The 16688-nt window shown below is 39.7% G+C and overlaps 1 protein-coding gene across 7 annotated transcripts; it reads right to left on the reverse strand.

The window, feature by feature from the left end:
* Window positions 1–669: 669 nt before the first annotated feature.
* LOC117966691 (POU domain, class 2, transcription factor 3-like) lies at window positions 670–16294 on the reverse strand. Of its 7 annotated transcripts, none has more exons than XM_059010280.1 (14): window positions 16102–16294; window positions 13640–13873; window positions 13066–13122; window positions 9845–9879; window positions 9338–9494; window positions 8506–8611; window positions 7369–7457; window positions 5559–5741; window positions 5251–5392; window positions 4409–4542; window positions 3481–3642; window positions 2455–2518; window positions 1895–2009; window positions 670–1732 (listed from the first exon to the last, which is right to left on the reverse strand). In XM_059010280.1, exons 4-14 carry the CDS (start codon window positions 9874–9876, stop codon window positions 1690–1692), a joined length of 1227 nt encoding a protein of 408 aa, XP_058866263.1. In that variant the 5' UTR covers window positions 9877–9879; window positions 13066–13122; window positions 13640–13873; window positions 16102–16294; the 3' UTR covers window positions 670–1689. The 7 variants fall into 7 exon arrangements, with proteins under 7 accessions (XP_058866263.1, XP_058866265.1, XP_058866264.1 ...); XM_059010282.1 differs by having other exon boundaries at window positions 9338–9439; window positions 13738–13873; window positions 16102–16293; XM_059010281.1 differs by having other exon boundaries at window positions 9338–9439; window positions 16102–16293.
* Between the last annotated feature and the right edge of the window lie 394 nt (window positions 16295–16688).

Below are 16688 nucleotides of genomic sequence, written 5' to 3' on the forward strand. Positions count from 1 at the left end.
CCTAATCGGCATTATATATGCTGTTCTCTAAAATTAGTAATTTATAGGACACCCTGCACGTTTTTTTTATTGTGCTTTATTTTGCTTTTATCTGCCCCCTATTTTACTGCATTTAATCCTGTACTTCAGAATACTGTAATCCGCCAAGTGTTTAACCTGTAGTGCTTTGTATTTAATCACATCCTGATGTAACTATCACTATTTAATCATTTCCTGATGTAACTATCACTATTATCTGCTGTATTATTGAATTGTGGTTTGTCACACTTGTACTTTGCTTGAACAAAAGTTACTGTATTTCTTGCTCTTATTGTATTACTTGTATTGTAACACTTGAAATGTATTTGCTTACGATTGTAAGTCGCCCTGGATAAGGGCGTCTGCTAAGAAATAAATAATAATAATAATAATAATAATAATAATAATAATAATAATAATAATAATAATAATAATAATAATATGTGAAGTAAACGGACTATTTAAATAACGAAATATTAACAAATCTGTAGAGACATCTATCCAACTGCACACGCTGACTATAGCAGCAAGTTCGATTGTATTTAGTTTAATAGCACGTGTTTTTAAATAGGGCGCTGTGGGTATTAAAACACGCTACTGTATTTATATATAACGCTATTATATAGAAAACACACACACACAACATTTAAACACATTTTTATATTTACAGGTTTTAATAATTTTCAATAACTTTTTTTTTTTTTAAATAACAAAATGCCCCCCTAAAAGCTGTCAATGTCGAAAGCAAATAAAAAACAAAACTCTACATTTATTTTTAATTTAAATTACACTGGGTCCAAACGCCTGTCCTCAACCGCCCCGCAGAAAATAAAAAATACAAAAATAAACAAAACATTCATAAGTACATCAATCTTCAACAACAATGAAACAATGTGAAAACCAACCAAGACTCCTTGTAAAGGTGTAATGCCGCAATGTTTTATTACATATTTAATTGACCTTATTATGTAATTATGTTGAGAGCACGGGCTGCATAGAGATTCCCTGTAAAATGTTGCATTATTAGAACATGTACAGCTTTGTAGTGTAACAGCTCGATTTTACCTGAGTGACGTCATGGTGCGTTCTAGGGTTTGGAGAAAAGTCCACGCAATGGTCGTAGCTATGGTTACTGGGGAACATTTTGAGTGTGCATCTCTAAACCCCATATAGAAAATTACCAGAACGTTCCCTATACAGCAGATGCTATTCAAACTGTGGATGCAAACCCGATCACTTAAATGCCAGGAAAAAACATAGAAGTTGTAAACATTATTATAAATTCTGTATTCAAAAAATAACAGTAACAGTTTTATATATATATAAAAAAAAGACTACGTTATCGTACAGTACTATCATATCCAAATCTTCTCCAACCACACAGAGGCGTTTCCAGTCTTGTAATGGCAGTCCTCAATGTTTTGTGTAGTGGGTTTCTAATGTAAATGAAGTCTTACTGTGTGTACATTTACACAGCCTTCCTTCGTGTCTTCTGTTCTTCCACTAGAGAGTGCTGTAGTAAGATGTATTGAAATTGAAAGGCTTGTAGAAGCTCTTTTTTTCCCCTCAATATGAATAAAATAGCCTGTGGATATTGATGACTATCAAACTGCTTTATGCATGAAACGCTCTGAAGCTTTGCTAACAGTGAGCTGTGTTTCTCTGGACTCTTCAGTGGAGATAGGAGGAGTGGTTCCAGTTCCTGTACCAAGACCTGTGGAAAGAGAGATGAGATTGAGCAGGGCGCACAGCTACATACCTTCATACAAACACTATCTGCCTTTGACTGCTGGACATATTCAAAATAATATCTTCCACGGTCCTGTCAGTGGCCATGTTTAGTGGCCATGTTTAGTGGCACCCCCAGCCTCCTTACCCGGCGCCGTTGAGGGACTGGACGCTGCTCTGCGAGGTCAGCGCCCCACCACTGGATGAGATGCTGAGTGGAGGGGACCCCCTGCTGGGACTGCCCGGTGAAGAGCTGGACGACACTGAAACACACGACCGAGAAACAGGGTTCAACAAGCAGGCGTGACACAGCCTTCACTTACACCTAAACACAGGGGTGCCCAAGCACGGTCCAGGAGGGTCATTCCACTCCAGGTTTCACTGCAAGACTATGGGGTCTACGATAATGGGGGTAACCTACACTGTAAGACTATGGGGTCTACAATAGTGGGGTTTATCTGAACTGTAAGACTATGGGGTCTACGATAGTGGGGGTTATCTGCACTGTAAGACTATGGGGTCTACGATAATGGGGGTTACCTACACTGTAAGACTATGGGATCTACAATAGTGGGGTTTATCTGAACTGTAAGACTATGGGGTCTACGATAGTGGGGTTTACCTGCAGGTGCTAAACTGTAAAGACTCCTATTCTACATATACAGTAAGGCACCATTGAAATGAGCCCAATATTCTGGTGGCTCTCACCTCCACTCATAGTGCTGTGAGCCTGGGAGACTGATAGAGGACTGAACGATCCGGATGTGGAAACCTGAAAAAAAGGAAGGAAAACGGTCCATCAGACTTCCTGAAGCGCGTCAGGCTTTCACGATTGGAAGGTTTAAACCCGCGGATTCTACATGTAGTTCAGTAGCTTAACACACTACGATGCAGGCACGTTACTTTGGTGAAGGCATTGTGTCTCGTCAGATTATCGGGTTTAGAAAGATAATCAACAGTAACTCAATCACATCGCAGTTGGTAATTAAAAAACAGTGATAACATCAAGGCATGAAATCCCAGCAGGATGGCTTTGAGGTTTCCTCGATGAATGTCAACACAGCGCACGTCTCTGAGTTAGAAGAACGAGAAGCAGCTGGGGGAATCATGCTGTAGGAGGGTTTCAAATTCAAACCTATCCGTTTTCCTTTCCCATAGCAGAAAAAAAAAACTTCACTTAAACAAAAAAAACTTCACTTAAACAACTTTAAAATCTTATCCTCAAATTCCCCACTGACAAACAGCGTCATATCATCAAAAAGCATGTAAGGTCGGACAGTCAAATAATAAAAGGCTGATTTGTTTTTCCCAAATCAAGTCCTCCGATGTTTCTGATGAACTTCTGCTTGTACAGACAGCCCCGAACTCCCACTCACTCGCCAGTCTGCTGCCAAAAAGCACCTCGGAGTTAACGGACATCATTCAGGGGAAAAAAAAAACAGTGACCACAGCGCAGGCAGCAACAGGACAGAGAGGAAATCATTTTCATCTCCTAATGCTGACTCAACACACATGAAATTACAAAAAAAATAAACGTTGCATGTGCTGACGTGATGGGGAGCGTTTCCACTTCCCTTCCCCTCCCTGGAACACTGAAGTTTTTAAAGCTGGCCAGGAACGCTTATTCACTCCGGGTGGATCACGTGCCAGGTTCACTGCACACTTTCTGTGTGATGTCTATGACTAGGGTCCTCATTTGGTGCTTTGCCCTGACAGTGGAAAGAAGATTCCTACCAGTCTGGAGCTGTAGACCTGGGGCTTCATGGTGTTTAAGAGGGGACAGCAAATCCTCTTCTCCTTCTGCCGTCGGTTACAGAACCAGACCCGGACCACCTCCTTCTCCATGGCCAGCTCCTCCGAGATCAGCGTGATCTCCTCCGAGCTGGGCTTGGGGTTCTGGACAACAGCAGAGACAGGAACAGAAGGAGTGAATCGCCACTGAGGGACTGACTTATAGGAGGAGGGTACGGGGAGTTGTAGCTCCACCGTATCAAAATTAATTCTTTTTTTGTTTTAAAAAAGTTGAACTACTGTACTTCAGGGATGGAAATAAGACCCCCACTGGATAGCAGTTTCATCCCTTCCTGGTTTCACTATGAGTTTAACAAGACACAGCTGAGCTTGTTACCTATACACTGCAGATAATCAAACTCAAAGTAAAACCTGAAATGGGTGAAACTGAGATGCAATAGGAGTCTTATTTCCATCCCTGGACTTACGGGGTTTTATCAAAGATCTTCAAATTAAAAGGACAGAAAACAGTATTATGAAAGGTTAAAAAGGATTTCTATCAACATCTCAGTTAACTATGCATTTCCAGATCTTTCATCCAAACCGTCATTAGCTTGATATTACTCAGAAAGGTAATATGAACCCCAAACAGTTATTAAACACGAATTTAAAAAAAAAACAGGTAATCTAGGGGTGTGTTAGCAATCGGAAATTATTATCGGTTTGGAATTACAATGCGTGTCTTTCAGAAGCCGCACTTGATCTAGCTCTTGGTATTCAATCTCTGAGTAGCACAATATCTGCTTGCTCGGATCACTAGCCCTTTGACTCTCAAAGGTATTGCGGTGGTTCCCAGCTGTAGTCTGAGAGAGCCAGTGCATAGCCAGTATGTTATTAACTGCAGGGAGCTAACACCAGAGATTATGCTCACGTCCTGAAAGCGCTTCTCCATGGTCATGCGGATGTTGGTCTCGATGCTCGTTCTTTTCTTCCTCTTCCTCCCAAAGCCCTCGATCAGGGGGGGCATGGAGGAAGCACTCCCCATGGTTTCCGAAGGAGAGTTCTCTGAGGGGGCATCGAGAGAGAGAGAGAACAGGGTTGAAAAGGGGAATCAACCCTGGTAAAGCATAGGTAAGCGTGGTACAGCTTATGGTACAGAATTGCCACAGCTGATGCATAAGCTTGGGAAAGCATGGGGATTTGTCATTCAAATTTACCATGGTGAATGCTTAGAAGGCTAAAGCTAGAATAAACATTTCTTATAGTCTTTACTGTGCAGCGGTCAGGTGTACAGTGCTGTGATCCAGCAGAGGGTTAATGAACAGTAACGGTGTGTAGTGCTGGACCACGCTGTCCGTGCCACGCTAGGTTTGCTGAGATTCCCGTGGGTCTTGCTAACAGATTCCTATAGGTTTGTATGTGTGGGGTTCAGGCTGTGTTGCTGACAGATTCCTGTAGGTTTGTGTGTGTGGGGTTCAGGCTGTGTTGCGGACAGATTCCTGTAGGTTTGTGTGTGTGGGGTTCAGGCTGTGTTGCGGACAGATTCCTGTAGGTTTGTGTGTGTGGGATCAGGCTGTGTTGCTGACAGATTCCTGTAGGTTTGTGTGTGTGGGGTCAGGCTGTGTTGCTGACAGATTCCTGTAGGTTTGTGTGTGTGGGGTTCATGCTGTGTTGCGGACAGATTCCTGTAGGTTTGTGTGTGTGGGGTTCAGGCTGTGTTGCGGACAGATTCCTGTAGGTTTGTGTGTGTGGGGTCAGGCTGTGTTGCTTTACCTGCGTCGCTCAGCCACTTCTCCAGCAGCGGTTTCAGTTTGCACATGTTTTTAAAGCTCAGGTTAAGAGCCTCGAACCGGGAAATAGTGGTCTGACTGAAATCATTCCCATAGAGCTTGCCCATGGCCAAGCCTACATCGCCCTGGAGGAGAAGATCACACACGGTCTTGATTACCATCAGAATCAATCAATCTTTATTTCTTATATAGCACTTTTCGCAATTAAAAACCTCAAAGCACAGAGTCTTCTGTACAGTATATGGGGGGTTTGGAAAGCGTACCCTCTAATAAAGCCCACTATGTATGTACCTGTGTGAAGCCCAGCTTGATCCGCCTCTGTTTGAAAGCCTTGGCAAACTGCTCCAGCTCCTCCAGGTCGCTGGGCTCGTCCTGCTGACTCGAGGACCCCATGAGTTTCGGGACCTGCAGGTGTGACGGAATCTCTAGGTGGCTGTCTAGAGAGGACCCCGACAGGCCTGACCGACCAACTGCCTGTGAGAAAAAAAACAACAAATATATAACACAGAGGCTAAGATATTCTGTAGGGTGTGTGTTGCTAACACAGAGAACCTGTTACTGTGCTGGAAACTAACACCTAACTGTCTATGTTTATACTGAAGTGGACATGATGCGTTGCTCACCTCTTCATAGTGACCGATACATGGGATAAAGCCCATTTACCCGGCCTCTTACAACACTCTGAGGATAAACACTCTCCTGCCCAAGCTCATTCCTTTGTGCAACAGGTATTAGGACCCAAACCTAGCCTCACACTCACTTGCACTGCTGCAAGGCACGTTCAGATGAGAGAAAGCTGGCTAGAGCCTCCAGCCCCTGAAATGTATCAGTTATACAAACATGCTATGAACTGTGTAAGTAGATGTTCTGGTTTGTATATTGAAATCCATTAACTGCCATATAAACAAAATATTTGGACTGTCTTTCTAAAGACAATATTTCCATTTTGGAAGCATATGAAAGTACACAAAGAGATGACCAATAGGTTTAACGCCTGTCTGATCTCTTGATGTTACCAGCTCATGGAAAGCAAGGTGTTCTCAGTTCAGTTGAATGGATTACTAATCAGTTGGCTCAGATCTTTTTTGGCAGGGATGCATCAGAAAAACAGGAACCGACACTGTTCTGCAAGTAAATGCGGGTTAACAAATGAACATGAAAACTATCTCATGAGATGGCAGGCTTTACACCACGGCTGAAATTCTCAACACCAAAAAGTGCATCCACTCATATACTCATATATACTGCTGTGGAGAAGGAGTTTTATTTCAAGATATCCTAAAAAAAAGAGGTGATGTTAAAAAAAAAACTGTATAAAAAAACAACTGTGCTATAAAAAAAATAATACAAAAAGGTCTTAGTCAAACGATGCACAATAGGGGCTGCATTTTGTAATGTAACAGACACTACCATTAAAAAAGAATATGTACTTCATGTGGTCGTTTTAGCCCCCTGGTATTCGACTTCTGAGTCATTCGCCAGCTGGATTTATGAAGAGTTTAATTTAACACGACAAAACTTTACATAGCTAGCGTGGACACAAGCATGACTAATTTGTATCTTCATGGGAGTAATAACATAAAAGAAAACTCAGCATTAACTTCGTTTCATCGTGTACATTACGAAAATAATGATATATTACAGTTTTCTCTGCAGAGCGGTTCCCAGAATGCATTGAGACGGCTATATTTTACAAATGTCGTCATATTTATTTTGACGGCTTAATCATTTCATAACAGAAAACTTACTTCAGATATCACTTATTCAACAAACAACCGCCTTCTACTTTCAATTTCTTAAACAATTAGTAGTCGATATCAGGGGAGGGTACCAGCAAATTATTTTGACACGTTATCGACCAATCATATAAATCCAGAGGCGGGGTGAGACTAACCGATTGGTTTAATAATGATTGGCACCAAAGCTGCCAAATAACTTCTCCTCATTAACGGTGAGTAGCGGCAGAATTTCACTCCTGCTTTAAACAAACAGCAGTATTTTTCAGAGGAGTGTAGAAAAGTTAGCTTCAAGCTTTTGATAGTCTTCTAAAAGTGTACTCCCACACCCCACCAGATCTCTTCCCAAGGTTGGGTCTTCTTACCTGGGAATTCAGCCCTAATCCAGACTGGTGCTGCAGCAGGCCTGCCTGCGACTGTGTTGGCAAGGACAGCAGGTTTGGTTGCAGAAGAGCTGAAATTAAATAAAAAATATATATATATTAGAAAACAAAAACATTCAGTCGAAAACAAAGTGAAATAATCTCAGATTGACTTACAGATTTCTTTAAATAATGTTTTGCTAGCATGGTACGCCAAACTGTCGTTTAGAGTATCTCAAAATAACTTCCCGTTCATATTTAGAGGTATCTCTAAATCATTTTAAGATATCTTGAATAACTAACTGTTCTATTTAAAGATATCTCTAAATGAACAGGAAGCTATTTTGAGATATCTTAAAATGATTTAGCGATATCTCCAAATGAACAGGAAGCTATTTTGAGATATCTTAAAATGATTTAGCGATATCTCTAAATGAACAGGAAGCTATTTTGAGATATCTCTAAATGATTTTGAGATATCTTAAAATGATTTAGCGATATCTAAATGAACAGGAAGTTATTTAGAAATATCTCTAAATGATTTTGAGATATCTTAAAATGATTTAAAGATATCTGAAAATGCATTTTAGATATCTCATGTAAAGCTCCCGTTTAAAGATATCTGAAAATCATGATTGATTTAATTGATTAACATAACTAAATGTATTTTAGATATGTTAAAATGATGTAGATATCATTAAATATTTTAAGATATCTTCAAATATTTAAAAAGATATCTGGAAATGATTGAGATATCTTCAAATATTTAGAGATAGCTGTACATTAATTTGAGATATCTCTAAATGATAAATTTGGCTTGACATACCTTTCAAGACCAAATCCTGTCAAAGCGCTAAACACATTTTTACAAAGCTAATATGATTAAAAGGAGATTACTATTACTAATAATAATAATAATAATAATAATAATAATAATAATAATAATAATAATAATACCTCCTCTTTATGCAGATAACTGGATGTTGCTTTTATCAAAGATTTTCTACTTTTTTTTTTTGTATTCACTGTTTGGCTATATTGATAGTAAATTGGAGAAGCCCTGTATTTTCTGGTTTCAAAACATCATGCTTTGTTGAAGCGTTATAGAAAGGGAGCTCTGCATGATCTTGTCTGCGGTACCTTGGTGCCCTGGCTGGGTCTGTGAGAGCAGGAACTGGGATGTAGGGGGCAGGTGAGACCCTGGAACCAGAACCAGCTGCTGCAGGGGGTGCAGCGTGGGCAGGTCCTGGGACAGCAGGGAGAAGAGAGGGGGACACAACAACATTTCAATGACAAAACCCTATCCACCCAAAAACACAATCAAATTACTATGCCGGACAGCTATGACCAAATGTTTAGCATCACCTAGAATTTTAGGATTGAGACATGGTTTAAAAAAAAAACTATATGAACATAATCTTTTATTTAACATGGTGTAATGAAAGAAACTACAAAATGAAATCACAACCGGAAGCCATAATAGTAGCACAGTATAAAAACTACAAAGCGCTGTGCAATTCAATGTTATGTTAACGTAACATTATTCAGCAGGTTTCATTCGACTTTATGAAGCAAAATGTGTTAATTCTATAGGGTGATGCAAAACATCTGGCCACAGCTGTTTGAAAAGAGCTTCAAGTTATGCAATAGATAAAGAAGAGCTAGACGTATGTTTTAAATCATCTCTCCCTCGCTAGAATGAAAACCAGACTGTTAGCAAAACAGTGTCTAGAGGTGCATTGACATTGAGCTGTATTAAAACCAGCAATGGATGAAACTGCTATGCAATAGGAGTCTTATTTCCACCCCTGCCCTCCCGTCACTCTTGCATATGTACTCCGAGTCGCTAACTGCCCAGGGCACATCTGATGCTGTCCCCAACGCCTAACTTCCTCACCACACCTGCTGCTGGGAACACGCTTGAGGTAAAGCAGTTCAGATAAACGGTTAAAACAAGATCTGCTTAAGTTACCCCAGACAACTGCCCTCCTGAAGCTGATGAGCCCGGGGTCAGGTGGCAGTTTTTGCGATTGACCACGGATTGGGGTGAATCGCTGATGTCCTCCGTCTTAATCTGAAAAACATTATGAGTGACACCTGACTGAGTCGAAAAGGCGAAGCGTGATGTGCTTTCAAAAGAAAGAAAAAAAGGAAATATGTCAGTAAAATGAAAAGGAGCACAGCTTTCAGTAATTCAAATGTAATTTGATAAGATCTAAACGAGAATGTAGCAAACAATAAACAGCATGTAATCGAACTAAACATGTTCCAGCTGTGTGTGAGCCTGACAGGCTGGGAACTTCATCACAGCCCTGCTCCCCTAGCCTGGCCTGGGGCTGGAGTTTCAGAGGAACACTACAGCTCAGTGCACCTCGTACTTAACCCCCTCTCTGCCATACGCTTGGAGAGTACAGATGGTCACAGAATGGAAAGGGGAGTTCAGATTCCTATCATCAGGCGATCAAACCCGTCTACTTACATGTCTTGTGAAGTCAAGCCCATTTCTTTCATCTCCTGAAAGAAAACAAACATTTTTAGGTATTGAAATTCAGTCTAAAAACAGCTGACTCGACAGACCTGGCTGTGTGTATAAAGCCTAGTTTTGACCATTATAAATTGACTATCATTGACGTCTCACTCATTTTAGGAACGGTTTGGCCTCAGATGTAGGAGGCTCATTCCTAAAAGTATGTGAATGACAAAGCTCTTTATGGAGTCTGGCTTCTATAGCTGTCACCCCGGCCCCTCTTCTGTTGTGAATATGCATGCTTCACTGTTTCAATGTCATATGCTGTGCTCAGATTCCATGCTTTTCCATGGTACCACTTAGATCTGCACTGTTCAAATCAAGGTTTTACTTTAAAAAGAAACATGCACGCAGCTCCTCTGTTTCTATTGAATGTCAACGCAGAACAGAACCAACCGAGACCCAGTAATGACTACAACCTTTTCTTCATTACAAAAGCGCCTGCATGAAAAAGAGAAACGAGCCTTTGTTAGCCATGAAGATAACCCTTTAATCTTCCTAATTTGAATTTCAAATTTCAGCCTCTTCATGTCTCTTGCGTGCTCTGGCTCTGGTGTCCTGCAGTATGGAAATTTTCCAGCCCTAGCTGCAAAGTTTCCAGTATGGAAATAATGAGCTCATGCAAATAGGTTGAGGTCCATCTCCAAGAGAACCACAGGTGTAGCGTCAACACCTAGGCGTGGCGCTCCTGTGACACGGTGTGCCTTTGACACTGTTCATGGTAAGGATGCAACAATACAAACACATCATTCTGCACGGCCAAGAAACTAGAATGACTTTCAATGTGTGATTAGGACCAGGGTGTGTGGATCGGATCCTATTCAGTTAAAATGAATTTCTGCTAGACTAACTGAAAACCCCAAATGACATAAACTATCGGCACTGTGTTCTGGGATTTCACGATGTCATCCTTACAGTATTATCTTTATCTCCCAAGTGGATTGCATAGATGTGTGACGAATCCAGCCAAGCCCTTTGAAAGGTGCTTATGACCAGAGAAACCAAAACTTACAGATAATGAAAACATAATGGCATGAGCCAAAGTGAGGCTCAAAACGTAGATTCCATTGTTATTGAACTTACTGATGATCTGATTTAATCATTTATTTTTGCTATTCCAGTATGCAAGGAAGGCTTGTTCTATTATACCACCTAGCTTGCATTCTGTTCTGTGAATTCCATGAACAATTCTCACATTCTACTTCCAGTTCTTTATTCCATGTTCTGTGTATTACAGATCCTCAGGGCATGGGCTGCAGCTAGCGCAGTGCTCATAACTGAACTGACAACTTGGCTACACACAGCAGTTGAACTGGAAGTGTAGTTTGACGGGACATTGGTAATAAAAATTAAACACCTACTGTATAGAAATCTGGGGGGAAGCATTAAAAGAGCTGGCCTTTCCTTTAAAAACATTCTTTCTTTAGTCTGACCCCTCTTCTGTTGCACTGCGTATATATCTTCTGATTCTTCACCTGTTTTAATGTTTTTAGTAGATAAATGCAGCTGTAGATAAACTGCCGGATCAGGCTGGTACCTGTGCTGTAGGTCACGTGTTGTGATTGCAGCTACAACTGCAACACAGGAAGTGATAAACGTACCAGGAAGCAGTCCTTCTACCTAAAGAGCTGTATAGGAAATACCTTCATATTCCAAACTTAAGTATAAAATACAAGCAAAGACCAGCTTAGAAATTACACTTAAACAATGCATTTAAAAAAAAAACCAAAAAATCAAAAACTGCGTTAATTAAAAAGCGTGTGTTTGTTATGGAAATATATCACTTTCACCATGTTTAACATTTTCAAAAGCCAATACAGGTAGAAGATTATCATGAATTGCATTCATATTTAGATCAAACAAATATCATAAGAGCTAATTGTTGGGGTTTTTTTTCACCCTGACTGTAGGAACGGCGGTACTTCTTATGAAATGGCAAAACACATACACAGATCCCCGACCCATTGAAATGAATTCATCACTATAGCCTGTTACTGCCAATACCTATTAATAACCTGCAGAAATACATCAATCGTTTATATTAATGGGACTCGTTTAACATGCTTCAACTCCTGAAGCCCAAAAAGGGTGTTTAATAAACTAAATAAAGGTGTAGTAGCCTATTCATGAAACATTTCTGTTCGGTTGCTGAGAAACTCAAACATTAATTAAAACAAGACTGAAGAAAAAAAAAACTTGATTTAAATCGTTGTGAATGAGCTGTTTATACTGTAGCCTATACACTGTGAATTAGGAATTGCACAGCTGCATAATCTATAGCTATGTTTAAACGTTTGAAATTGGAGTGTACACACTGGGTACATTTTTTTTTTTTTTTTTAATAAAAAATAAATGGCCAACAAATATTAGACACCGCAATGTAAATCACAAAACGAAGCTTGAAACTTATGTACAGTAGTATAACCCCGTTTAAATCAAACTTTCCAAACGGTCTGTCACAGAGTATCACTTTCACAGTGCGTGTTTGTATAGTACTGCATTTGTTACACAAATCTAAACGTGGATCTAAAAACAGAGTTGAAACGAAAGGCAATGAATGGTTGAACCTTGAATTAACAGTTTGCAGGGGAACACGAGCTTCTCTATTTGCTGTTTTGTTTGGTGAAAAATGTGGAAAAACGCAGTTCCACATTGACCAGAAATTCTGCCGAGGAGTTCCCTTAACAGAGAGAACCTTTTATTTCTATTCAGTATAAATACTGTAATTGTGACACGGACTCCAAAACCATAAACCGGAATAAAGCAGAACAACCTATTACATTATTTAAACAACAACAACAATAATAATAATAATAATAATAATAATAATAATAATAATAATAATAATAATAATAATAATAATAATAATACCTTTGAAAGAAAACTCAACCAAAACAGGTACAGTAACAACTTTGTTTACCATAAGTGCAGGGAATTAAAAAAATAAATGTATTACAACATAACCAATATATGAACTCAAATATTATTATCACTTCTAAAAGTGAAGCGCTCATCAATTCCTGATACAAGTGTAACGCGATTTATATTTTAAAAATTCTCTAAATCTCTTTAATTCTGCACGTCTCGCAAGCTGTCGTCCAGCACACGTTGTCCAGGTTTGCAATCTCTTATAAAACGTTGAAAGCTGATAAATAACAGTCTCACATCCTCACCTGCTTGATCGTTTCGGGTATCTGCGGGTTCCGCTGACTCGCCGCTCATCTTAATACCTACAATAATAAAAACAGCTGATTTTACTAAATGGTCACAACTTTATGCAGAAACGGCGCTTGTTCTTCACCATCATATTATACTAATATATTCGATGTTTTCTCCTCACGCAAATGCTGCTAGTAAAATATTCATAAGTTAGCGGGTTCCCCCATGAATTGTGACCACTAACCTATCTACAATATATCTTTGGGCTTTTTTTTCTTTCTCTGTCCAATCCTCTCTCTCACCTGTTGCTTTCATTCAGTTTTCACTCAGCACGTTCAACACTAAACACACCGCTATTAGAATAAGCAGTGTAGTATTAGCACTAGCAGTCGTAGTCCTATTAGTTATGATCAATATTTGTATCTGGGTTCGGTCACCTATTTCAAATGATTACTTTGCATTTTTTAATTATTATATATTTTTTTTAATTCATAATATACCTATACCTTTTTTGTTTTTAATATTAAATACAAATTACGCAAAACGTTTTTTTTTTCTGTGTGTTAAACCGATAGAACTATTAATTACCTGTACAAAAATAATATTTTTTTTGTATGCTCCAAGACTCCCTTCCGTCCCGTATCAGCTGAAGCCGCACTAACTTTTGAACTATAACGATACTCTACCTCAAAGACTCCTGACGATTGAAGGGCCACGATGTTTTATTCAAATGTTATTCCTAAACCCCTCTCTGACACAAAGGTGCGCGCCAGGTGGGTCAGTGCAGGCGCTTGAACCTCTTATCAAAACGCAATAGGCGACCTGAAAGGTAAACGGATATTTGCATGAGACCTCCAACAGCCAATTGGAAGCGTTACCTCATTTGCATAAAGCGACTTGACTCGCAAGCCAGAAAAGTGGCCTTCTGACGGCGCCTTTGTGATGTCGATTGTTATCCCTTTTAGGTTTTATTAAGAAAGCAACATGAGCCTGTATTCTCAAAGATAGTTTATCACTCAGAATGAATAAGAAACACACTCAGAATAGTCACAGGCTGCAAAATGAATGGTCTATGTTGTTCATTTCTAGTTAGGAAAATGTATAGGGGGTGTGTGTGTGTGTGTGTTTCTTTCTGGAAATACAATGTGCAAATAACAGCTTGCAGTAAAGAGCTATCTATCTATCTATCTATCTATCTATCTATCTATCTATCTATCTATCTATCTCTCTCTCTATCTGTGGCTAGAAGGTATGGGGAGGAATGTAAAGAAAGAATATTGTATACTGTTCCTGTATAATGCATGTAAGCTCAAATAAACTTAGCACACAGAGTTGAAACGCTTGTCAAAGAAACATCCACACGCTACACGTCTGCTAGTCAGGACTGATGCTGCTGCATTATATTACACTCCTGCCTTCAATCTTGTCTTAATCGTTTGGGCAGCACTGAATACCCCTATAGATTTCCTTTTCTAAATCGAAATCTTGTGGTTAGCCACGCCAAGTAAATGCAAAATATATAATCATGTGAGAAACTCAAAATGACTGTGGATTATAAGTTATATGGGCTGTGCTGCTGTACACAGACTGTATTGCAGGCCTACTGTATAGCTTTCACAGAAAATAATAATGCTCTTATGAATAGCATGGGCTTAGCAGATGTTCTGTACAGGGAACAACACCCATACCTGTAGGATTTCAAGATGTCCTCAATGGATACCCAGAATGACATGAACCAAACCCCTGCAACTGTCAGTCTCCATTGAGAGTGGTAAAGGACTGAATGACAGAGTTAACAGCTGAAGTGAAACGCAACAAAATATCATCATTCTTCTCTTGTGTCAACGCCACGGTAGCGTACTGCCATCCCAGCAGTAGTTTCGCTTGTGCTGCCATTTTCATTGACGATCATTAGGCAAAACGAGTCTTTCGGTGGTGGCAGAGAATTGCTTATCTTTGTATTATCTCTTATGGACAAGAGCTAACATAACACTGCCCTGCATCCCACAACATTGATGTGCTTCTACTCATATGAGATATACTGCAATCTCTCAGGATAATGCAATATTTCAGATATACTTTAATAACTTGTAGTGCAATGCAATGCACTTCTTATGGTTATTTTTCAGTACTGTTCCTGGAAAGTGTGCTCTAAATACTGCACAGCCCTAGTGGTGGAGGAATCTTTGACCCAGCTAGTTTACACTGTGGTATCAGCTAACGCACATTAGCATACAGGTAAATATGAGCTACAGCAACAACAAACACAGAACAGAACATAAACCAGAGCATTCATCTATCTGTTCAACATTTTAATATGGACTGGGATTTGAGATATCAAATATCAGAAGATCAGATTGTTTTACTCAGTGTTTAAACTCACAAAATGCAAACTGTGGGAAAGCAGTGTATGGAAACAGAATCTGATCTGAAAGACATTCGTGCTTTGTATTAAAATGTGAAAAAAACCAGTACAAATCACAAAGAAGAAACACCACACAGTCCTAAGAGTTTGCACCCTTGCATGCAATCCCAAAAACGGAGTATGTGGGGTCCCTAATGCACTGATGCACGCTTGCAGGGCAGTGCTGGAAAGCCCACGTTGCCAATGCTTGTGCTATCCCTGCTCTGTGGATAATTAGACAGTACTTTCAAACCAGAGCCATCACAAGCAAGCAGCTCCACAATCTGTTCCAAAATAAGAGCATCAACAAATCTGCACATCATTACAGATTCAGAGACTGAAATAATGAAATGCAACATAGCAAAAATGTGACTTTGATCAAATATTATTATTATTTGTGATCAGCACAATTATATGAAAAATAATGCTAATGCTAATAATATCTCAACTGACAATTTCTATACAGAATATAATTTTGTTTCTTATTATGTTAGTACAAAGCTATATTTCTATAACCTGTATATGCCCATAGATAGATATATAGTTTTGTAGTAATATAATATACATGTGACCCGTAACGTCTAACTTCCTATACCAGCATGCACGATTCAAACACCCTCTACATGCATAAATCATTACTTCTTACCTGTGTGCTGGGAATCAAAATTGACCATTTCTTTAATATCTTAATGAAATATCAGTCCACTTCTTCAGTTTCAGTGCTGCGAATGGAATGCACAGCACACAACATGCATCTAAAATCTCACGCTATCTGCTTCTATAGCAGACCATGCTTTTTGTTTCCTAGGGGCTGGGGATTGGAAGAGCACCTGGCCAGGGTTGTAACACAGAGAGCCGAGACAGACATGCTCGTTAGTTCAGCCCGGATCTCTCCCTTTGGAATTCTGGCTCCCAGCCCATGCAAACTAGTCGATTTGCATAGTGAAGCAGAGACGTGAAGGCTGCTGTGGATGGAGTAATATTCACTGTGCCACCACTAGCTGGCTTGAATGGGCATACAGTGAGCAGCATAGACTGCTGTCCGTTCCAGTACAGGGTCATCTGTACAAGGTCACTGAAGTGGACTATCCATTGAGGTTCTGGTACAGGTCCCTGCGACGGACACAGTACCTTTGCATTGTATTTCGATTTATCAGCTTGAACATCCTACCCACGCATTTCCTTGGAAGCCTGGTGAATATGTAATACTTTCTTAGAATTAAATGACTAACA

The sequence above is a fragment of the Acipenser ruthenus genome, chromosome 40 (genome assembly GCF_902713425.1).
Source record: "Acipenser ruthenus chromosome 40, fAciRut3.2 maternal haplotype, whole genome shotgun sequence".
NCBI lineage: Eukaryota > Metazoa > Chordata > Actinopteri > Acipenseriformes > Acipenseridae > Acipenser > Acipenser ruthenus.

Bases quoted from the DNA above. Each gene is read 5' to 3' on its own strand.
- LOC117966691 (XM_034913274.2), bottom strand. From the start codon at position 16,129: ATGGTCAATTTTGATTCCCAGCACACAG. The intron at 2,519-3,480 runs GTAGGAATCTTC...CCTTTTTTTCAG, and splicing joins AGGTCTACAGCTCCAGACTG to GTTTCCACATCCGGATCGTT. The intron at 2,010-2,454 runs GTGAGAGCCACC...CGTGTGTTTCAG, and splicing joins TCACAGCACTATGAGTGGAG to TGTCGTCCAGCTCTTCACCG.